Here is a 24,552-nt window from a genome sequence, read left to right on the forward strand (position 1 = left end):
TGCAGAGTCCTGGGAGACCAGATATAGTGAATGCAGGGTCCGGGGAGACCGGATATAGTGAATGCAGGGTCCGGGGAGACCAGATATAGTGAATGCAGGGTCCGGGGAGACCGGATATAGTGAATGCAGGATCCTGGGAGACCGGATATAGTGAATGCAGGGTCTGGGGAGACCGGATATAGTGAATGCAGGGTCCGGGGAGACCAGATATAGTGAATGCAGGGTCCTGGGAGACCGGATATAGTGAATGCAGGGTCTGGGGAGACCGGATATAGTGAATGCAGGGTCTGGGGAGACCAGATATAGTAAATGCAGGGTCCGGGGAGACCAGATATAGTGAATGCAGGGTCTGGGGAGACCAGATATAGTGAATGCAGGGTCCGGGGAGACCAGATATAGTGAATGCAGGGTCCGGGGAGACCAGATATAGTGAATTCAGGGTCCTGGGTTCAGTAACACTTTAAGCTCTGGGGAAGACGAATATAACTGCACTTGTACAAAGTGCACTGCCTAATTGCCTTTAATAAATTAACTCCTGTGCCTCCCTTGCCTACTCACTACAGCATGTGTCGATTCCAAAACTAAGCTCAAAAACGCTGGATAAAAAAAGGCTGGTAATAGCATTTTTAGTAGCATTTTAGTGACGTTTTAGTAGTGTTCAGAAGTGTTTAGGGGTATTAGTGTTTTATTAGCGTTTTTACAGTACATGTAAAGGAAGGGGGAAAAAAAGCTAGAAAAAAGCTGTTAGGATCATTTTAATAGCATTTAGCAGAGTTTAGGAGTGTTTAGCATTTTTTCTGCTAGAAAAAACTACAAAAACTATTTTTTTCTGCTCCTATACGCTGAAGCTAAAAAAATGCTAACAGCCTAAAGTAGTGCACATGGACACATAGAATAACACTATTTAGCTTCTAGGAGCAGAAAAAATGCTAATAACAGCTACTCGGAGCTTAATAAAACCGCTTGTGTGCATGGAGTCTTAAGGTGCATTTGAAAGGAAACTTCTAATCAAAAAACAAAGAATCCACAGAATTTATAAAAATAGGCAGCTATGAATTTCATGTATTTCCATGTTACCTTTTGTCGTATCTCTTCTTCCATTTTCACTGGTGATCCCAATTCAGCCACTTGCTTGACCCCTTCACTAGCAAAACCACCATATTCCCAAAGTACATAATCCTTAGAGTGTGAGCCGCCAATAATTGCAGACCAGTGATTAGCTCTTCCTGTTGATAAAAGAGAAAAACAGTGAGACCCCTACCAATCACCTAAACAGGGTAGGGTCGCCTAGAAAAAGTATTATTCCTTACAATCACATTGCTGTAATTATCGCAATCATTACTGCAGTAAAAATCTTTTCTCGTAAATATTTTTCTTTCATTTCTTCATCTCTACGTTTACTTTCAACTAACGTTTCAGGAGCTTGTGGATGAACCGTATAACAAGTTGACACATGTGTTGTGCTAATGTTTAGTAAAAACACGTTACCGCACTGCACTGTGATCTGCTCTACTCCGTCTGATGCACTGCCTTTATTCCAAAACCCCAACATACAGTATCTCACAGAAGTCAGTACACCCCTCACATTTTTGTAAATATTTTATTGTATCTTTTCATGTGACAACAATGAAGAAATTACACTTTGCTACAATGTGACGTAGTGAGTGTACAGCTTGTATAACATGTAAATTTGCTGTCCACTCAAAATAACTCAACACACAGCCATTAATGTCTAAACTGCTGGCAACAAAAGTGAGTACACCCCTAAGTGAAAATGTCCAAATTGGGCCCAAAGTGTCAATATTTTGTGTGGCCACCATTATTTTCCAGCACTGCCTTAACCCTCTTGGGCATGGAGTTCACCAGAGCTTCACAGGTTGCCACTGGAGTTCTCTTCCACTCCTCCATGACGACATCACGGAGCTGGTGGATGTTAGAGACCTTGAGCTCCTCCACCTTCCATTTGAGGATGCCCCACAGATGCCCAATAGGGTTTAGGTCTGGAGACATGCTTGGCCAGTCCATCATCTTTACCCTCAGCTTCTTTAGCAAGGCAGTGGTCGTCTTGGAGGTGTGTTTGGGGTCGTTATCATGTTGGAATACTGCCCTGCGGCCAAGTCTCCGAAGGGAGGGGATCATGCCCTGCTTCAGTATGTCACAGTACATGTTGGCATTCATGGTTCCCTCAAGGAACTGTAGCTCCTCAGTGCCGGCAACACTCATGCAGCCCCAGACCATGACACTCCCACCACCATGCTTGACTGTAGGCAAGACATACTTGTCTTTGTACTCCTCACCTTATTACTGGAACCATGTCCTGTGGTCTGATGGAACCAAGATAAACTTAGTTGGTTCAGATGGTGTCAAGCGTGTGGCAGCAACCACTAGTATGACATCATGTCCGGGTCACAGCTGTCACTTACGCCGGCTAGAATAGCTAGGGAGAGATGTTTTGCAATGCGATTGCATTGTAATACATCAAGTGGAGCCCAGAGGAGACATGCAGGGTCTTTTAGATTAAAGAGAACCTGCCACCTAAAAATCATCACATGGTGACAGTTAAAAAGTTAACAAAAAAAATTATGCAAAAAAATAAAGTTACTTTCAAGCACATAAAATCCCCCCAAAAAATGTTGAGCCCCCCACCCCCATTCATACACATGTACAAGGCGCACACGAATTTAAAGTTTGGCATGTTGGACATCTATTTACTCTGTGCAACCTCATCTTTTATATTTCACAAAAAATTGGGTAATTTATTGCGTTTGTTTGCTCTAAAATTTACTTTAGTGTGTTTTTTACTGAAATTTTGTGTTTCCTAGACCTTTGTGGTAATATCATGTGACATACAAAATTGGAACTACCGCTATTTTTTTTCTAGATTGTCTGATTTCAGAAACTATATCATGTTTGGGGGTTTTGTGTAATCTTCGGGCCTAAAATTATTTTTTCAACATGTGTGCAAAAAATGCAAACAACTGGTTAAAGGACATGAGGGTTTAGTTCCACTTTAACACTTCCACTCTCCTGGTTTGATCAGCATCCATATAGGCAGCCTTTGGTACAATATAATAAAACTCATTTAGTGTGTTATAAAATTCTGCTCGCATAACTACCTTCAATTTTTTTTATTTCCCCACAATCCCCAGCAGAAATCAGAGAGTGCAAGGTTCTGCAATGTGCACCAATCGCCAGCTATTTCTTTGCTGATTGCTGCCCCTCTTACCTGTTTCAGGCACCTGGGACTGGAGTGGTAGGTATGTAGAAAGCAATAGGTCTCTGACTGCCAATGTATATAAGGGGCAGCGCTATTAGGTGTGCGATAGACTTGCACGCTAATAAAGGTAGCTTCAATAGTGCAGCAGGACTCTGCTCAGCAATAGAAATTGAAATGTCATTGACTTAAACCTAAACTCTAGTCAAATAAAAGACACAATGCAGCTCTGTAATAATTATTATTATACAGGATTTATATAGCGCCAACAGTTTGCGCAGCACTTTACAATATAAGGGAGACAGTACAATTACAATACATTTCAGTACAGGAAGAATATGAGGTCCCTACTCGAGAAGCTTACAATCTAAAGGAAGGGGGAGATGATACAAAAGGTGATAGCTGCGGGAGATCATCTGGTGGAGGTGATTTAAGTACAGTTCTTAGGTGGAGATGGGGTAGGCTTCCCTGAATAAGTGAGTTTTCAAAGATCGCCTAACGGCAGACAGGGTGGGGGCTGACCAGACATACTGTGGTAGGGAGTTCCAGAGAATGGGAGAGGCTCTGGAGAAGTCCTAGAGGTGAGCGTGGGAGGAGGTGATGAGGGAGCTAGAGAGGAAGGTATCTTGGCAGGAGCGGAGTGGGCGAGTTGGGCGGTATCTGTGGATGAGGTTGGTGATGTAGCTAGGGGCAGTGTTGTGGATGGCTTCGTAAACTGTGGTTAGTATTTTGAATTTTATACGTTGGGTTAGTGGAAGCCAGTGGAGGGATTGGCAGAGAGGGGCAGCAGTCACTGATCAGTTAGTAAGGTGTATGAGTCTAGCAGCAGCATTCATAATAGACTGAAGGGGGGATAGCCTGTGTAATGGAAGACCAGTGAGGAGGGAGTTGTAGTAATCGAGGCTGGATATAACAAAGGCGTGGATAAGTTGTTTTGTGGTGTCATTGGTCAGGAAGGGGCGGATTTTAGAAATGTTCCGGAGGTTGATGCGGCAGGCTTTAGCCAGTGATTGTATGTGGGGCCCAAAGGACAGGTCAGAGTCTAGGATTACGCATAGCACCCTGGCATGAGGGGAAGGACTAATGGTTTTCGTTTACTACCTGACCCAATTGTTGCCCTCCTAAATCTGTGCCCTCCCAGCATCTCTAAGCCTCAATTTAAACTCCTCTTGCAAGTCACCACAGCAGCTAAACAGATCGTAGCCAGATTGTGGAAATCTCCGTCTTTGTGTACTGTAGCAGTTAGGAACAAGGTTACACAGGCTATGATTCATGCTAAAGTGGAAGCCACCATTCTAGATGCCGTTCCTAGATTTCTGTCAACCTGGACCCCATGGGTGGAACATTTCTTCCCATCAAACTTTGACGACTCATTACTCCTTCCTTGACGTTTCCTAATCCACAACTTTGTTCATCCAACATGCTGAACTATGCACTGACATGGCCTTGATTCTCTCTACTCCCCCCTAGAAGTCACACGCTCTTTCTGCCCCTCTTCCACACCTTTTTTTTTAAACTCTCTCACTTTCCTCCCTTCTACCCTACTTCCCCCTGTCCCGTCTCTACTGCCTCGTATGGAACCCCCATTTGATTACAGGGAGCGGAGCTCCCTATCGAGTATATATTCGGATCCTATTTGCCAACATACCATTATATTTCTTCATGTTTTTCTGTGGTTCCACATAACGCGTTCTTATATGTATTCCCCCCCCCCCTCTAGAGGACACCATTTCTACCTGTTTTCATTTGTATCCGTTTATATATATGGATTGTCCTAAACTTGTATTTACTTGCCTTTGAAATAATAAAATGTTTGAGCAAGAAAACAATATTCATTTAATTTTAAGGCCTAGCAGTGTAAGTACCTGAATTTAACATGGTATCAGCCTTATATGGTTCCTCCATAGCAAGGCCAGAGCCAGTAGAAGCACAAGGAGCCAATCAGTTTATGTGCAGACAGGAAGCATGCTGATGTTAGGAAAGATCAGAGTAAGGGAGGGATGAGCTCATCACTGCTCTTCTTTTCTTTTCTGTTCTCAGTTCAGCAACAGGTTAGGGGGGTCCAGGACGACCTGGGCTCAGATTAAGTGGGTAGAATAATGCTGGCCATCAAACTGAGGACACCTAGCAGCAGAAAAAAGTACTGCAGGGGAAATGGCAGAATTGAAGTTGAATACTGCAGCAAACACTGGTTTTATTAGTATTGGCTTTTTTTTGGCTGGAGACTTGCTTTTATCTTTAGAGTCCCTTATTTATTCACTCTTCAATAATACATTTTTGCAGGAATTTTTGTTATTCGAATGCACCTTTGAGCCTGCTTGTTCATTTAATAACAATTTAAATGTACTTTTACCTCCTGCAGCAAGTCAAGAAAACAAACACGAAAAAAAATTCCTCTAGGTTCTCATTACTTCAACCCATCTGCAGCGACATTAATTCCCTTAACCTGGCACAACATAAGAGGCATGCTTACAGCTGCTACCTCTGCAGGCCTGCACCAATCTCTCCCAATAATAAACGGTGTCGGCACTGCTGGAGATTTAGCATACAAATGTCACTCTATGATCTACTTCATTACTCACATAAAAAAGAAGTTTCCACTTCTAGTCACATACTAATATACTCTAGGCTAAATATTAACAGATTAATCTCCTCTGCTTGTCATTATGAATTGCGGCTTTACACTGGAAAGATTTTAGAGATTCTCCATAGAAGTGGAAGCGTCTAGACAGCTAGTAGTGGAGTACAGTCTACTGTGAAAGTCCTACATCAGGGGTGGACTGACCATTTGGAAACTCGGGCACTACCCGAGGGCCCGGGGTCAGTAAGGGGCCCCATGAGATGCCCCTTGTACCTTTATCATAGGCTTTTTTGAGTTTGGGCAAGGACACAGGGGCCCCATGATCCCCTATTGCCCGGGGGCCCCATGAGTTGTCAGTCCGCCCCTGTCCTAGATATTCAGAAACAAAGACAAAGGGCACAGCAAGCAGTGATTCCTTCAAGACATGTCTCTATTACATTATTTATAACCAGGACACACCTACTTGTCATAAGCCCCACCTACTTTGACCCCAAAATTGAGATAGCATGTAGAAAGTACAAGCGCTGAATGAAAAGTAATGCCCTCATATCTATTACTTGTGATAGGATTGAGATATTTTAAACAAACACTACAAACAAGCAAACATGGCCAGATTTGGTTCAAGCTAGGTCTATGAACCTTGCAAATTTAGCACCAGATATCGTTAAATTCAATGTGGGGGAAAACTAGCTATTTTATTCTGGCCTTTTTCAAGCCTAATAAGCAAGATAATGTGTAGCCTCCCTAGCGGTCTGATTATTTCTGTGCTCAAAGCGGTACATTGTTTGGAAATATGTAGTTTTTTTATTGTAGGCCTGTAATTTTTAGGAATAACTCACTGAAATCTGTCCGAACAAGAGTCTAGTAAACATCCCGGGTATGTTAAAATTTTAAACACGAAATCATAAATTATAATTTAATAAATAATCATAAAAAATAATAATTTACTAATAATACATTTAATTCAATAATATAATCAAACCAAAAACACTGAAATTTGAAATATAGCGCCAAGTTCGCACATCACTGAGCAAAGTCGCAAAATCGTTTTCAGTGTCTGATGACGAATTTCCCCACGAATCATTATCACTCAATTCTGCAAGTGGTTCTGATTTACTATCGCTGTTCTCTAGCTGGTCTAAAACCACTTTTGACCTAAAGGGACGCTCTTTGGACGCCATGGATGTTTCTCAGTTTCCAGGCAGAAAGAACGGTAAAAATGCAGGCAGGGCACAGGACAAAGCACTCGGGACAAAATGTATGTGAAATGGTTTGATACAGTAATGTTTTACTATTTTTAGTGTATTTAGTGAATGTCACTTTTTGATATTTTTAAATTTCCCACCAGTTCCGTCCCCATATGTCCTGACGTCGCAGGGAACGGAACCCAGAAGACAGATGCTGGCATCAGCTGGGGGACATTGCTGGGGACGCTGCAGGGGGGACATCGCGGGAGCGCAGGACAAGGTAAGTGCAGAAGGGATCCCGAAGCAACCCTGCAAGGTATTCCCGAGTGTAGCTCGGGGTTACCGCTTGTGGTGCTGAAACTTTACCCCGAGCTACACTTGGGAAAACCTCCAGGGAGGTTAAAAAGGGCCTAAGTGAAAGCCATAGGAGACCTGCCAATGCAAAGAAAAAAATCTAAAAATACCAGCCATCTTTGGGGTGCCTTTAAGTTTCATGTGCTGTTACAGAACTATGTAGTATAAAAAAAAGAAAGAAACTTAAAATTTGAGCAAGCTTTCCCTTAAAAATCCCAACAGCCTGGTCTTTCCTTGATCTGGTGTAGCGTTTCTGAGGTGGCCTCTGCCTTGGCGGGTACCCCGGTAAACTTGTCGTTGCAAATTTGCTTATTGCATGCTCCTATTTTGGGGATCCCAGCCAACGTAATGAGGCTAATTCACACTATCTGTGTCTCTACCCTTTGGGCCATTGCCCTTCACTGGAAGTCACCAGTAGTACCTATGTCCTCAGTTTTGCGGACAGTTAATGTGGTTATGCTCATGGAACATATTCTATATACATTGTTGAATAGAGAAAATGAGATGGTTGGAAAACACTTCGGCATTTATTGTTAGATTGATGGACTATCATAGATATATTGGCATTGTATCTTTGTGAGGTTGTTCTGCATGTCTTACTGCGTAACTCATTCATGTACAGTACTTGAATTTTCTTTTTCTCTGATTCTGTTTTATAATACCGTTTTTTACTTATGTGCCTTTTTCTTGATGTATGCTATACCTCATGAAGTGGTGCTGTTTTTGTTGTCTATCTTTCAATAACAACGTTTGTAAACAAAAAAAATCCCAACAGGTCTTATCCAGGCATGCAGTTTGGGTGACCAGGAAAGAGAAGTCTTCTCCCACCTTCCTGATCCAGACCACTTTTTGTATGTTGTTGAAGCCCAATTGAGTGGGCAAGTATTAGAATGTATGTCAAATTATTATTGCTGTGTAGTTTTGAAGCCAACAAAAGCACCCTATGCTGATCAATACTGGATCCCACTGTTGCACTCTAGGATTTTCTGCCAACGCTCTTCGTGTATTTTTTTTTAACACCTGCAGGAACAAATAGGGATCATGGCATCTCTAAATTGTCCACAGGCTGCTCTAACAATTTAAAGTACAAAAGATACAGTACTATGAGAATTAATTAAACATTCTAATAGAAAAAGATGTAAATATAATGTAAAATCCCCTGCTGACCAGTCACTTGTTAGTCTGGGACCACCTACTCCTGAGTCTGATGTTGTGTAGACCACCCATGTAGACCATTCCTAGTTCCACCCAAACTCTATAATGCTGCATGTCATGGGACCACTTGGTTCTGATTATGCATATCACCGATCACTCTGAAGGAAGGTGCTTACACTTGTGATCCTCTCCCAGGTCAATATTTAGGGAATGTTACCTGTAAAGAGACATAGGGCTGGAGGAAGAAAGTTTATGCTGTAGTGTTACACCAGGCTGGATAACCAACATTTTTTGCAAGTCTGAATGGGTTGAGAAAAAATAGGCTAGGCTACAGAATGTCCCACCAGGCGTAAATCAAGTGCGGTAAAGATATGAGCAAGGGAACCAAATGCATATGTATGTATTCTGCTTGTCCCCTGCACTGGATCATTTTCGTGTGTTCAGATTCGAATTGGAGTCAAACTCAGATTCAGTCTGAATTTCGGAGTTTAAATTTAAACACATTTTTCAAATTTTAATTAGCATCAAAGTCCATTTTGATGGTCACTTTAGGCCCTTCTGAGGGCCGATAGACAAGCTATTGTCACCAAAATGGCATTGGAAGCCTTTCCCAGGAAACCAGCCCTATCATTCACCCAACTAACACATTGAGTGTTCTAATTTTTGCTTTGGGACTTTAAACAACAGGTGTGAAAAAAGGCATGAAAACTGCACCAAAAAATCCCAAGACAGTAAGCTATGACACTAGGCTTTTTTGGTGCGCTTTACTGTTGTTTGGTGTTTCTTAATATACAATTTTTAAGTTGCTATTTTGACCCTTGTGTAAAAATCTTCAAATAACAACAATATACATAGAAAAAACATTCAGTTGGAGGTGACCTCCTATTCCATTTCATAGCAGCCCTCCAAGGGGAAAAATATAAAGTGCTGTTGAGTTGAATTGTATTTCAGGAGACCCGCTCATCTGTAGCCATGTGTGACAGTCCCATGACCAGGAACAGAGTGCACAGGTGGAAGTATCTTCTTCCCAGTGTTGGCATTTTCCTATACAGATTGGCAACACTTGTTAAAATTCAGCACACTCATCTTCCCTGTGTATATTTGGTTGGTGAAAGTACACATGAAGGCAGGTGTAGTTCAACCTCCCTGCACAGGAGGTACTGTTCCATGAGCCACCATGCAGGAGCAATGGAGGTTAAGAGGAACTTTTGTTCTTCTGAGGCCTCTGAGCATATGATTAGATGCTGCTGCACTTAATGACCTCTGTAGCCATCTTTAGTGAGGGCACAGCTAATAAATAGCACTGTCCCACCACAGTTTATTTTATTTATTTATTTCAGGTACTTATATAGCTCTGTCAATTTACGCAGCGCTTTACAAATATATTGTACATTCACATCAGTCCCTAACCATCAAGGGGCGTACAATCTAAGGTCCCTAACTCACATTCATACATACACATACTAGGGCCAATTTAGACAGGAGCCAATTAACCTACCAGCATGTCTTTGGAGCGTGGGAGGAAACTGGAGTACCCAGAGGAAACCCACGCAGATACAGGGAGAACATGCAAACTCCAAGCAGATGGTGCCATGGTTGGGATTCAAACCAATGACCCAGGTACTGCCAGGTGGAAGTGCTAACCATTTAGCCACTGTGCTGCCCAGTTGGCATGCATTTGCAAAGTGGCTAGGTCTAGGAACCCTGTAGAGAAATACAGAATATTTAGCACAGGGAAAGGTGATGGTGGAGGAAGGACAAAGTAGGGACCTCACAACTGAGCCTGCCAACTAGGAGCCTCATCGGCCTCTTGGGTGCCCTTGCCGCCGCACTGCCTATCAGTTCTTCGTCACATGCTGTCGGGTATCATAAGCTTGCTAATGTGTCTTCCACAGTATTGAGACTGTGTTCTACAAATCTTACTGAAAGGAACTGTTGTTTTATATTCAGGCTCTGTTGCCACCTTGTTGGATCTTAGTGCTGCATTCCTCGGTCTCTGTGTGCATTTACTCCACTTTGCGCACCAATAATCTGACCCCACCCACACAGATATACAATTATCCACTAATACCAGGACACATAGGGTGGATTTACTCAAGGCAAATAGACTGTGCACTTTGCACTCAGTTGCACTCATTTTCCCCAGAGTAAGTAATTGTGGTTAACCTTCAATTTGTAAAGAATACACACTTAGATGCACTGAAAATATATATATATATAAAAAAAAAAAAATTTACTTGCACATGACTGAATGATGAATATCTGTAAGGGACCGTCTGGTGTTACCTCTAGCACTCCACTGGTCAGGTTTCCCCAGAGCGCGGAGTCTAAGTCCCGGAGCACTTGTTTACCAGGGCCTCTGATGGTGGGGATGGACTTGGAGCGCATCGAGACCAGGTCGCGACTACTGGGTACACCCACCAGTGGTAGAGGCGTCCGCCAGAGGCTCCCGCAGGGTAAGAGCCTGATATGAGGAGGTCGGGAGATCCCGACGGGATGGATGGATGTGCAAATGCAGGGTCAAACAAGCCGAATCGGGAGCCGTGGGGTCGGTGCGGTACAAAGCAGCGGGCAGAGAATAGTCGGGTCAGACGCCAGGTCAGCAACAGTAGATCAGATCCAACAGGTGGCATCCAGGAGAGAGGTCAGGCAAGCCAAGGGTCAGAGCAGGAGAGTACAGCACAGTCAGGGACAATCCAGGTCAGCAACAATCAGAATTCAGGTATACACAGGATCAGGAACATAAAAAGACCAAACGGCAACCAGTGACAACTCAGGGGGATTTAAATACCGCGCGCCCGTGGATCCTAGTACGCATGCGCGAGTTCCGTCGCCGCGGCCGGCCCAGACCTAGCGCCCGATTCCCTGTGAAAGGCGGTGTGGGACCAGCGCCGTGGCGATCCCTGACAATATCAGCAGAGCTTCACCACATTCATTAAGCTCTGGGGAAGACAAATACAACTGCACTTGTACAAAGTGCACAGTCTAATTGCCTTCAGTAAATTCCCCAGAGCTCAGTGAATATGGTGACGTTCTATAGATTTCCATCATCCAATCATGTGGAAGCAAAAATACAGTTTTTTAGTTACCCTGTGCCTCACTGAGTATTTTTTTCAAAGTGAAGCTTCACCAAATTCACTAAATTCTGGGGAAAATGAGTGCAACTCAACGTGCAACAGTGCACAGTCTATTTGCCTTTAGTAATTCCCCCCCACCCCCATGGTGACTTCTTATTAAACATCTTATGAGGGGATATGGCCAGTAATCTGCCTTGCTGCTTTGAGATGACCATAGATAGAATCTGGAAATGACTATGAATGATTGATGTGGAAATTTTATGAGCTTTGGCTCGCAATATTTGTAAAAGCCGCATGCAGCTGGATCTATGCAATAACCAGCTCTGCTGCAGACATTTTCTTATATATACTTAAAAATAAGTACACTAGGGAATTGGAAATACTATTTTTAATTTAAAATTTGTGATATACCAGATCACTGTGATATATGGAAAATGTATTGAAGGAGATAATTATGATCAGCAATGGAATTTAAAGTGGTCACCTGCAAGTTTGGTGGTCCTATGAGACAGTGAAAAATATTTAAATCAGCAATTTATAAAAAAAAAAATACTGCTTTGAAGGCCCATTGAGAATGTGAAATATCTGAATCAGTGATTTATGAAATATGAAATTGACGTTGATGAATAACACAGGCTCTCAATGGGAATGTGCAATGTAAATAATGTGTTTCTGATAAGCATTGGCATGCTGGCCAATATTTACAATGCATATAATCATACAGTATTGATTTAAGAGACTATCACAAAAACAAATATATATATACAGTATATAGCACCGTCCGTTTACGCAGCTCTTTACATATATATTGTACATTTACGTCAGTCCCTGCCCTCAAGGGGCGTACAATCTCAGGTCCCTAACTCACATTCATACATACACATACTAGGGCCAATTTGGACAGGATCCAATTAACCTACCAGCATGTCTTTGGAGTGTGGGAGAAAACCGGAGTACCTGGAGGAAACCCACACAGGCACAGTGAGAACATGCAAACTCATTCTTTAACCTCCCTGGAGGTATTCCCGAGTGTAGCTCGGGTTAAAGTTTCAGCACCACAAGCGGTAACCCCGAGCTACACTCAGGAATACCTTGCAGCGCTGCTCCAGGATCTCTTCTTCACTTACCTTGTCCTGCGCTCCCGCGATGTCCCTCCTGCAGTGTCCCCTGTAATGTCCACCGGCGGATATCTTCTGGGTTCTATCCCTACGACGTAGGGACATACGGGGGACGGAATGACGGGAAATTTAAAAATGTGAAAAAGTGACATTCACTAAATACACTAAAATCACATAGTATAACATTACTGTATCAAACCATTTCACATACATTTTGTCCCGAGTGCTCTGTCCTGTGCCCTGCCTGCATTTTTACTGTTCTTTCTGCCTGGAAACTGAGAAACGTCCATGGCGTCCAAAAAGCGTCCCTTTAGGTCAAAAGCGGTTTTAGACCGGCTAGAGAACAGAGATAGTAAATTAGAACCACTTGCAGAATTGAGTGATAATGATTTGTGGGGAAATTCGTCATCAGACAGTGAAAACGATTTTGCGACTTTTCTCGGTGATGTTCGAACTTGGCGCTATATTTCAAATTTCGTTGTTTTTGGTTTGATTATATTATTGAATTAAATTTATTATTATATTATTATTTTTAACTAAACTAAATAGTCTGGCAACAGGATTTTTTAAAATGCTGTTCCTCCCTGAATTTATTAAATTTCACCTTTTCTCCATCACAGAATATAGTTTTTAGGAATGCCCCTGAGCAAGACGAAGTACTTGGTCCTTTTGGGTTTAACCCCCCTGGCGGTATTCCCGAGTGTAGCTCGGGGTTAACTTTCAGTTCCAAAAGCGGTAACACCAAGCAACACTCGGGATTACCCTGCAGCGATGCTCAGGGATCCCTCCAGCACTTACCTTGTCCTTTGCTCCCGCGATGTCCCCCCTGCAGCGTTCCCGGCCGTCTCCTCCGGCTGATGCCGGCATCTGTCTTCCGGGTTCCGTTCCCTACAAGCGTCAGGACATACGGGATGTACGGGGGACAGAACCGGCGGGAAATTAAAAAATTTTAAAAGTGACATTCATTCAATACACTAAAATCACATAGTAAAACATTACTGTATCAAACCATTTCACATACATTTTGTCCCGAGTGCTTTGTCCTGTTCCCTGCCTGCATTTTTACTGTTCTTTCTGCCTGGAAACTAGGAAATGTCCATCATAACGTCCAAAAAGCATTCCTTTAGGTCAAAAGCGGTTTTAGACCAGCTAGAGAACAGCGATAGTAAATCAGAACCACTTGCAGAATTGAGTGATAATGATTCGTGGGGGAAATTTGTCATCAGACACTGAAAACGATTTTGCGACTTTGCTCAGTGATGTGCGAACTTGGCGCTCTATTTCAAATTTCAGTGTTTTGGATTTGATTATATTATTGAATTAAATTGATTATTATATTATTATTTTTTATGATTATTTATTACATTATAATGTATGATTTCTCCTAGATTGTAAACTAGAAAGAGCAGGGCCCTCGAACCCCTCGTGTATTATTTTGTTACTGTATTGTCTCATGTTCTGTCCCCCACTATAATGTACAGAGCTGAGAAAATCTTCTGGCGCTATATAAATACTGTATAATAATAATAATAATATTGATTTTGTGTTTCAAATTTTATCATACCCGGGATGTTTACTAGACTCTTGTTCGGACAGATTTCAGTGAGTTATTCCTAAAAATTACAGGCCTACAATAAAAAAAACTACATATTTCCATGCAAAAAAATGTACCGCTTTGAGCACAGAAATACTGACATAATCAGACCGCTAGGGAGGTTAATGTTCCTAACTACAGGGTCTCTTTAATAGCTAAGTGATTCTATTTACTGCTCCTATAGCTGCTCTATAAACTAAATTGCTAAGAGCGTTAAAAAAAATCATGTAACGCTCTGAATAGACGCACGATAATGATAAATGCAGACACAAGGCACTTAAGTAACTATTCCAACTCGCGTACCTCCTGTTGCACTGTGTTGCCTAATATGCAAGTCCGTTACATATCTTTACAACTCTTAATGAACAGCAATAGTCACAGCTGCCAGTTGGACGCAAAACTGGATTGTTCTCCGGTCTCCAAGTAGAATCACATTTAGCAGAACATATGTTCTGAGTGCACAATGGAACAGACACACAGAACAAAGAGCACTCCAGGCGTTAGCGATTATCAGTCCCGCGCATGGTGAGGTAGGTACGTGCGAAGCAGCGGAGAGAAGAATAATAAAAGCTTCAGCGGTGAAGAACATTTCGCTCAGCGCATCTTCAGTGTTATTATTCAAAAGCCTTCAGCGACTGCAGGTTGTTTTGTTGTTCTCTACTGTACAGAACAAAAGCCCGTGGAAGAAGAAGCTTGCTTGTGTTCCGCTACCCCGTGTTCACAGCAATAAAGATTGTATAACTGTACTGATTTATGCCTTCATTATTGAAGATTAACTACAGGAAACGGTAATAACTCTTTTTCTTTGCCAATATGTTTAGAAGTTAACTGCAAACAGAACAGGATGCTTCAGATTCATAACACGTACAATATAGTGTCATTTATAGCCTGATTGTTCTGCACAACAATCTGCTGTTTTGTTTTTTTTAAAACCCAAATTATAACAGGGAGAGTGTCAGGGATAACAAATGCAGGCATGCAGCAGCAGAGATGACCAAATCTGTGTAGCTGCACTTAGGAAACTGAAACCAGACTATATACCCACATGGAAGAATATTTGAAATATATTTTAAAAATATTCTTCCCAAATATATTGCCATATATTTGAAATGCTACAATGCTAACCATATACAATATATTTCAATATATATATTTCAATAAAAAAAAAATTATATATATATATATATATATATATATATATATATATATGTTAATATGACTTTATTATGTTAAAACAAATCTAAAGAATATATTTTAAAAATATTCTTCCCAAATCTATTGCCATGTATTTGAAATGCTACAATTTTGGCCATATTCAATATATTTAAAAATAAATTTCAATTAAAAAAAAAATATGAATATATATATATATATATATATATATATATATATATACACTGCATGTTGAAATGTGTTATTTTACAAAATATATGAAAAATATTTTTAAAAATACATTTCAAATATACTGTATACTGTAAAAAAATCTATATTTTTGGAATGCATTTACAAATATATAAAAATATATGTTAATATGACTTTATTATATGTTAAAAAAAATCTGAAGAATATATTTTAAAAATATTCTTCCCAAATATATTGCCATGTATTTGAAATGCTACAATTTTGGCCATATTCAATATATTTAAAAATAAATTTCAATTTAAAAAAATATAAATATATATATATATATATATATATATATATATATATATATACACTGCATGTTGAAATGTGTTTTTTTTCAAAATATATGAAAAATATTTTTAAAAATACATTTCAAAAATACTGTATACTGTAAAAAATCTATATTTTTGGAATGCATTTACAAATATATAAAACTATATGTTAATATGACTTTGTTATATTTTATAAAAATTCTGAAGAATATATTTTAAAATATATATTTTTAAAAATATATATTTTTTAATATATTCTTCAGATTTTTTTAACATATAAAAAAGTAATTTTAACATATTTTTAAATATATTTATAAATACATTCCAAAAATGTAGATTTGTATCTTTAAAGACCTACAGTATATTTGAAATGTATTTTTAAAAATATTTTTCATATATTTTGTAATAAAAATGCATTTCAACATGCAGTATATAACTGGATACTAACATTTATAGGTAAAGTTGATCCAGGGAATATCCAATTGCCTCTCGGGGGGATCAGGAAGGAATTTTTTTTCCCAGCAGGAGCAAATTGGACCATGCTTTGCTCGGGATTTTTTTTGCCTTCCTCTGGATCAACTGTGGGTATAGGATTATAACTTTTTTTTTATGCTTGAACTGGATGGACTTTTGTCTTTTTTCAGTCAGACTAACTATGTAACTATGTAGTGTGTAACAAAGTGAACGCTAATCATGAGGAGATAATTAAGCAGCTAGTAGCACTAGAGGTGATCACAACCACCTCTGGTATAAACAATAAAATAAAGTGCAGCGCTAAAAAACAGAATAAAATGACAAACTGAAAAGTTTGATATAAAATTCGATAAAAAGTTCGATCAATAAATTCAAAATTGTAATTGGTCCGTGAATGTGGTGGACACAACTTAGAGTGATCCAGGAAAATGGCAGAAATGCGCACTCACCGACCGCACATAGGAAATGCGCATGTGTATATCAAATCCCACAGCTGTCGTTATCCACCAGGGAGAGGTGTCATCAATCGATCTGCTGGACTTGTAGAGCCTCCTTACGATGGAGATGAGTCAACCGGGCAGAAGGTCCCCTCCTTCTCCTTTTCCTGGAGGGGACCTTCTGCCCGGTTGACTCATCTCCATCGTAAGGAGGCTCTACAAGTCCAGCAGATCGATTGATGACACCTCTCCCTGGTGGATAACGACAGCTGTGGGATTTGATATACACATGCGCATTTCCTATGTGCGGTCGGTGAGTGCGCATTTCTGCCATTTTCCTGGATCACTCTAAGTTGTGTCCACCACATTCACGGACCAATTACAATTTTGAATTTATTGATCGAACTTTTTATCGAATTTTATATCGAACTTTTTAGTTTGTCATTTTATTCTGTTTTTTAGCGCTGCACTTTATTTTATTATGTAACTATGTAATTGAAATATATTGAATATGGCCAAAATTGTATTCTCCCCTTTTAACATCAGGAACCAACTTTGGGAGAAAAGGCACCCTTTTGTTCAGGAGCCTTGAATCTGCCTAAACCAAGGCTGACAGCAAGTATTCTACCTCTCTAAACTTCTTTCTGTTATCTCTCTGCGTGTTATCGCTCTCTGTATTTATAAATATATTGGCTACATCTTTTTCTGTAAATATTTTTATTGCACCATTTTGACCTTTTTAGTAATAAATCCTATTATCTGAAAAGCGTTGAACTGTTTCTAAAGCTCTTTCATGCAAACTAAGAATCCCTGTCTCTGAAAAGTGCTACTGTGTGTTTTTAAACTTCTGCATACATCTGCCTGTGGTGACAGTGTGTATAGAGACGCTTATTCAAACATCATAGTGTTACTGCTAAGATTGGCAAGTTTCCTCCTACTCTGTACAAAAAGGTGGTGGTGGCAGTGTGAAGGGTTAATTGCGTAATTAACCTGACCCAGTAACAATCACTCTCAGGCTGCAGTACATAGATTGTGGTCCATTAGCTGGAAAATCTTTGTACAGGGTGCAGCTGAGCGTGGCATTGTTACGCACGTGACAGCGCGGTTTTAGATTGGCTAGTCCTTCTGCCACGAGTTGGTGAGAAGGGCTGGGGCCGCGCCTGTCACAAACGCAAACGCTCATAAATGCAGTATGCAAATGCAGGTAAACTGACTTTTTTTTACCTAAGATTTCCAGCAGTCAGTTTCCATCGTTCAGAAGTGTTTTCCAAACGTCCCGTGTACATGGAGCCTAAATGTTCAGAGCCGGTGAGTAGTTAAGGGAATTTCAGAATGTGGCCTCTGTGTTGTGTTAAATGAATAAGGCCCTTTCATTGTGCTGATTGTTCCAGAATAGGGATTGTGGAGGCAAAACAGGAGTTCCATATGCAAGGCCAATTACTTGATATCGCAATACAGAAAGAGAGAGCAGGCAAACACTAAATTTGAAGGAGACACATACAAAGATCAAGAGGAGATTCAGCAGTCACACGGATACTAGAAATTATTTATAAATGCCTTGTTCTTTTACCTTGAAATACGCTCTGCTCCTTTACAGCATTTTTATTTTTTTTAAACAATTGACGTTTATTCAAAGAAGCATATCATAGAAAATCAATGAACTATCATATCAGTTTTCCATGGTATGAAGTCATGTAGTACAAGGTGACAAAAAATGGCTTCTGGGAAATTGAGTAGTACGATTAAATCAATGGTCTACATGAGATATTCACATATTGCAACGGTTACACGTTGCAAATATAAACATCAAATCTGACAAGAGAAAGTGCATGAACAGAAAGATGAAACTGAATAGAGAAAGAAAGAAAACAGCAATCGTAAGAACAGATCCATTCTACAAGCAGTGTCAAATTTCCACCAGTATGATACGCACATCAAAAAAGCAAAAAAGTGCTATTCGCCCATCAGCCCTCTATACGTTTCTGAAAAGGTGAAAGCATACCAACTGGACCATAATTTTTGGAATCTGGAAACCATGCCATCGGTCATAGTCAGTGTCCTTTCCAGCCCCTGAATGACATAAACCTCCCTTATCCAATCTTGAATCGAGGGGGTATGAGTGGTCTTCCAATGCCTGGGGGATTAAGGACCTAGCCGCATTCAAAAGGTGCCAGACCAAGGATTGTTTGTACGATTTCAACGAGCATTCAGAGATATGGAGGAGACAACATTCAGGGGTTAAAGGTAATGCAGTCTCTGTAATAGAGTATGCCAACTCGTGCACTTTGTCCCAAAATGGCATAAGCCGTGGGCATTGCCACCAAACATGTAACAGGGAGCCCTCGGCTGATTCACAGTGCCAACATAAACCTGACGTCTGGGGGAACCACATCTTTAACCTAACCAGTGTAGCATACCATCTTGTTAACAATTTATAGGAGGTTTTTATCATTTTTAATAGTGTTGCCTTTAAATGATTGAATGAAAAGTTTAGAGATGATAATGCTATTGTATGGTGTATGATCCATGAAGTATCTAGTCATTTCAGAATTCACAAATAATACTGATTGCATATTGATTGTTTCAACTTCATGCTTTGAAAACTCCTATTTTGCCAAATAAATTGTTTATTGCCTTACCCTTTATACCCACTCTATTAATGTTATATTCAGTCTATAGCCTTTACATTATTATTATTATTATTATCATCATTATTATTATTATACAGGATTTATATAGCGACAACAGTTTGCTCAGCACTTTACAATATAACGGGAGACAATACAGCAACGATACAGTTCAATACAAGAGGGATAGGACGGCCCTGCTCCTCGGAGCTTACAATCTAGGAGGGAGGGGCTAGTGGTACAGAAGGTAGTAGCTGTGGGGGATGGACTGGTAGGAGGAATAGAAGATTCCATTATTAGCTGAAGGATAGGCTTCCCTGAAAAGATAGGTTTTCTAAAAATGAGCAGAGTAGGCGATGCATATTGGTTCACATATACGTCTGTTTATTTTTTTAAAAGTATAAAGGTCTATCAAGTTATACAGGGAATTTTAATTTCAATACTCCATGAAGTATTTAAAGCTGAGCTCTGCTCATTAACATTTAGAGGGGGTAGTAGCTAATAACTTCAATGCTGAGTCAGTTCAGGTTTTATTTTAGTCTTACAACTTATACATTTTTTTAAACTTATATACTTTGTTGCAGTTTGGCGATCTGTCATGATATAAAAAGGATATTTCACCCGGGATTCCCAACAAGGCAGGTTGAGGGGCTCCAGGGTATTTGTTTAATGCAGAGGAAACTGGTTTTTCTCTTTCCTCAATTGTTTGTAAAGTCCATTTTGGGACCTGGAGCCTGGAGATTTCAAAGTGATTTGGGAGGGATGAAATCTCCAATCCTGGGACCAGGTTTTGGGAATGGCCAGAAGACTGATTGGTCAGGTGTGTGTGGCTCTCTTCTAGAGTCAGGACCAGGGTTCTGGGCTCCACCTTCCTGAGGAGTCCATTTGGGTGCAAGGGAGCAGCCACAAGTGTGCATGGTGGCACAGTATAGTCTGAGAGCAGACAGAGCCCAAGCCTGTGGGCTGAAGAATTAGGAATGCTGGGAAAGGGCAATAACCCAGGTTCAGTGTTTTGCATATGAAGGGTCAAGAGGACTGAGACATAAAGCCTGAGCAGCGGTGCTGCTAAAGAGAGCCAGTAGGCTGAATCTATGTTTTGTTTGCATTGATGGTGGATACCCTTGTGTGGGAAACCTATATTACATGGAACTTTCTTTTAAATAAAATTGGGCAAAAACTTTCTTTAAAAAGAAGGAAGTGAGTGACTGTGTGCTTCAAAAGCTCTACCCTTGGTGCTAGTTCCCACAACTTATAAACTAAAGTTTATTTTCTCTGGATAGTATGCTGTACATTATCCCCACTCCTCCACTTCTTGCCAACAACGGTGTTGCAGATATGATAAAGACCAGTGCTGGTGTCCTGTTTTTGCCCCTTCTATGCTTGGCCATTCACTAAAGACAGCCTGTGATGACCCTGTTTGTGAATGCCGAAGCGTTGATGGGGAATGAGAATGGCTAAGAATGACACCAGCACTGGTGGCTGTTTTACTTGCCGCACTGGTGTTGGAGGGGGAGTGGAAATATAGCAAGAGCTGTCCCATGTTTGAGTTGTGAACTACAATTGTAAGATTTGTCTTGACACAGTAGGGTGGTTTCAGACGCATTTGAATGTATGCAGAAAAAAAATTCTGTTTTTACCCCAAGTAGTTGTAACAGTGTAGCTCGTCATTTTGTTGTTGCTGGCTAGCGTGAACGTATGCTGGGGTACTTTCATATTGTTATATGTATATAAATATACATACAGTAAATATTTATATTACATACAGTATACATAGGATTCATATGTTATGTATATATTGTATGTTATTAACCAATCAAGAGACATCTTCAACTCAATAACTCAACTTTAGAAGTGGTTGCATATAAATGAAAAAAAATAATCTATTTGCAATCAGCATTTGAAGTTGACTATGTACATACTTTTATTGTATTCCGAATTAGGGTCCCAAAACAGTACTTTTTGGCCCTGAAGAAAAGGACGGTTGCTGCCTTGAAATGCATTGGCACAATAAAAGAAGGCTTTGAAATCAGATTTCAGTCACTTTGAAGTCTTTCATTAGCACTCCAAATTTGTGCTTTCTTGGATACTATCTTCCAAAGGTTCTCCAACATCTGGTGTTAAGTTTGGCCCAGGAGCATCTCTTACAGTCTGGTCTACAGAATCTGTGCCAATTCTCCTTTTAAATATACCAATCATATTATCAGATCCAGCGCCACCAATGTGGTGCTTTGCTCTATTTTTTTCATTTTATCTCTCTTGGACATGAACTATGAAGAATCTGAAATAATGAGCTTGCACACATCTGTGTCCCTGGACTCACTCATCATATGGCAAATTGCCCAATGAACATCTACCATTTGAAATTAGGACACCTACATTTTAGTTCCTTATCAGATTCATAAGAAGTCGTGTTCCTGAACTTATGAGAAATATTTGGACTAGACCATCAACCCATCTGAAACTAACACAGATATCAAAATTAATGAGATGCATATTACGTTTTGGAGAGCCAGCAAAGCAGTTCAAGGTAGCTTCACTCATTGGTGTTGAACTTATATGTCAAGTGTTTTTACACACTTTACATCTGTGCTATTTAATTACAGAAATTATCCAAAAGGACAGAAGTATTTTGATTTATGTGATTAAAGATATTTGTAATTAGATATGGTCTGCTCACAAATATGAAAAAAGGTACCGTCTTGTATGAGCCTCAGTTTTGCGTTTTGACTGCTTTGAGAACACTTGTCTCCCTATATCATGAGCTTCCAGTTAAATAAAAATTGCGAAAGACGCTTAGCTTATCTCACATTTAAAAATCTTCAGCAATATAAAGAACCTCAGCTATGATGAAAAGTTATCTAAACTTAATGTATTAATCTTTGTGAAAGCTGATATGGGGAAGATATGATCACCTTGAATAAATTTGTCATTTTAAGGCCGGGGGTACTCTTTGCTTCTGAGTTTAATGAGTTTAACCAACACATACAAAAATGGTTATTATCAATAAGAGGTGTAAAAATGGGATGGAAAGGTTTCTACTAGAATTGGTACGTTGAGAAACATTACAGTACATTGAGAAAAGAGTTGCATGGGGTTGCAATAGGAAGCACCCCAAGTGAAGAGTCATACACAGAAAGATTCAGTTCTAGAATTTATTACTGCTAAATCATAAGAGTACATCCAATGCATTCTGCAAGCTCAGCTTTCTTCATAGCTCGTTGTGGGAGTTCAGGCGCATGACATGGAACTAGTTGGGAGACCATTTCCAAATATTTCAGAAGTACCAGATGGCCGGTGATATTTCTGCATAGGAATATTATCATTCATCTGGCTCTACTGAGATACTTAGACACTGGTTACATGACACAAGCCTTAACTATCACTGTAAGATCTAACAGAAGGTAGAATTAAATTTTCCCTAAATCACATATTGGCTGTACTCTTATGATATAGCACCAATAAAGCATGGAACTGAATCGTCTTGTGTATAACTTTTCAAGTGAGGTACTCCTCATCACACACACACAGATTCTAACCACTCAAGTACCAACAATCGGTCCAGTGCCCCCAGAAGCTGAGGATCCTAGGACACTCATAAGGTCCCTTTTACCGAAAATTAATGAACCTCAATACCAAAACTTTGAGCTTTTCTTAATACAAATCCCAAAGTCATAAATCATTTCCTATAAGACAAAGTAGGCTGTCTTTGGTTCATTTTTTTTTCATCACTGAGGTTCTTGATAGCCAGCCAACTGTCCAACACAAAAATGGGTGGAACATTCCTTCCGGCATGGAGGCACTGTTGGAGAAGAGGCACGGTTGCAGAGGATGCAGTTGGTTTAGAGGCAGTAGACGCACCTTAACAGTAACAAACAGTACCTCCTTCACTTAGCTTACCTGCATTCTGCTACAGCCAGTCAAAGAGCTTAAGCAAATGTATCTGCAAGTGACCAGCAATAAAGAAAACTAAAAAACAAACCTACTGTTGCAATAAAAAGCAACTAAATGACTATCTTCTGCCATCTCACAATGCCCATAAATGCAATATTATCAAAGCATGCTTTTATTACAACATTGTCTTTGATAGCTTAATGTACTTTTATTGTTAAAGCCTATCTCGAACTTTTAAATAAATTCCTTCCATAAAAAATCACTGCCAGCCTGTTCCTGATGGTAGATTTCTTTATATATGGGGTCTTTGTGTAATTGGCGATTTGATAGAAAAGGCCAATAAAAATATGTGGAAGAAAATGATTCTGTCATCCGGTATTGAAGTCTATAGATAAGACGTTTCATTAAAGAGTTCCCTTTGCCTTCCTACGAATGGAAGGTCAAATCTTTTATAGGCAACAATGAATCATATTTTAGAAAGGGGGAAAACAGTTGAAGTAATTACACGGACAGATATTTCAATGAACGGCGCCCTTGGCTGACAGATGACCCACTGGGACGATTTCTGCGGCACTGAAGTATACATCATACGGGAGTTTTGTTTGTTCTGCAACATGCCTTGTGGAGATTCAGCATTTATTTAGAAGCAAAGATTGTATGGCAACTGTATTCTAATTTGCAACTCAGAAAATGGCAAATCTTTTGTCTCATATTAAAATAATTGGAATCTGCCTTTTTTCCAAACGCCTGAAGAACACCATACAGACCACAGGAGATCACCAAGTCTTTACTTTGATAACTGAAAGTGTCATGTAAAATCTAACAATGAACTTCTCTTATTTGGTCCCTTTGGGTCTGTTAAATATACAACTTAAAGTATTTTGCAAGTGCAAAAATACCTGTTGATCTTGCAATAAATCCATCGAGCTTCTGACTTTGTAGAGTAAGTTGACCACGCTGCATTGAAATCCCAGACAACGTTATTAGACCTGCCTGAGTTCTCCACCCTGTTAGAGAACAGGGGAGGGGGTGCCTTATAACTCTAATACACTTCCTATCCTAAGGTAACAACACTACTCCTCCACAGATACTGTACAGTGAGTGAGAGTTAAACATAAAATATTCTATTTGTAGGATAACTAAGTGAAAATAAAAGAAAAAAGCCTG

At 40.0% G+C, this 24,552-nt stretch overlaps 1 protein-coding gene across 1 annotated transcript in view; it reads right to left on the reverse strand.

The window, feature by feature from the left end:
* Positions 1-24,552, reverse strand: part of SPON1 (spondin 1) — a 491,275-nt gene that overhangs the window by 238,623 nt on the left and 228,100 nt on the right. Inside the window, exon 6 of the mRNA XM_089675872.1 lies at positions 1,078-1,226. Within this exon, the coding sequence (XP_089531998.1) occupies positions 1,078-1,226 (149 nt within the window). The remainder of the gene's footprint in view (positions 1-1,077; positions 1,227-24,552) is intronic.

The sequence above is a fragment of the Staurois parvus genome, unplaced genomic scaffold, assembly GCF_062004578.1.
Source record: "Staurois parvus isolate SC_StPar_1 unplaced genomic scaffold, SC_StPar_1.0 ptg000159l, whole genome shotgun sequence".
Lineage (NCBI taxonomy): Eukaryota > Metazoa > Chordata > Amphibia > Anura > Ranidae > Staurois > Staurois parvus.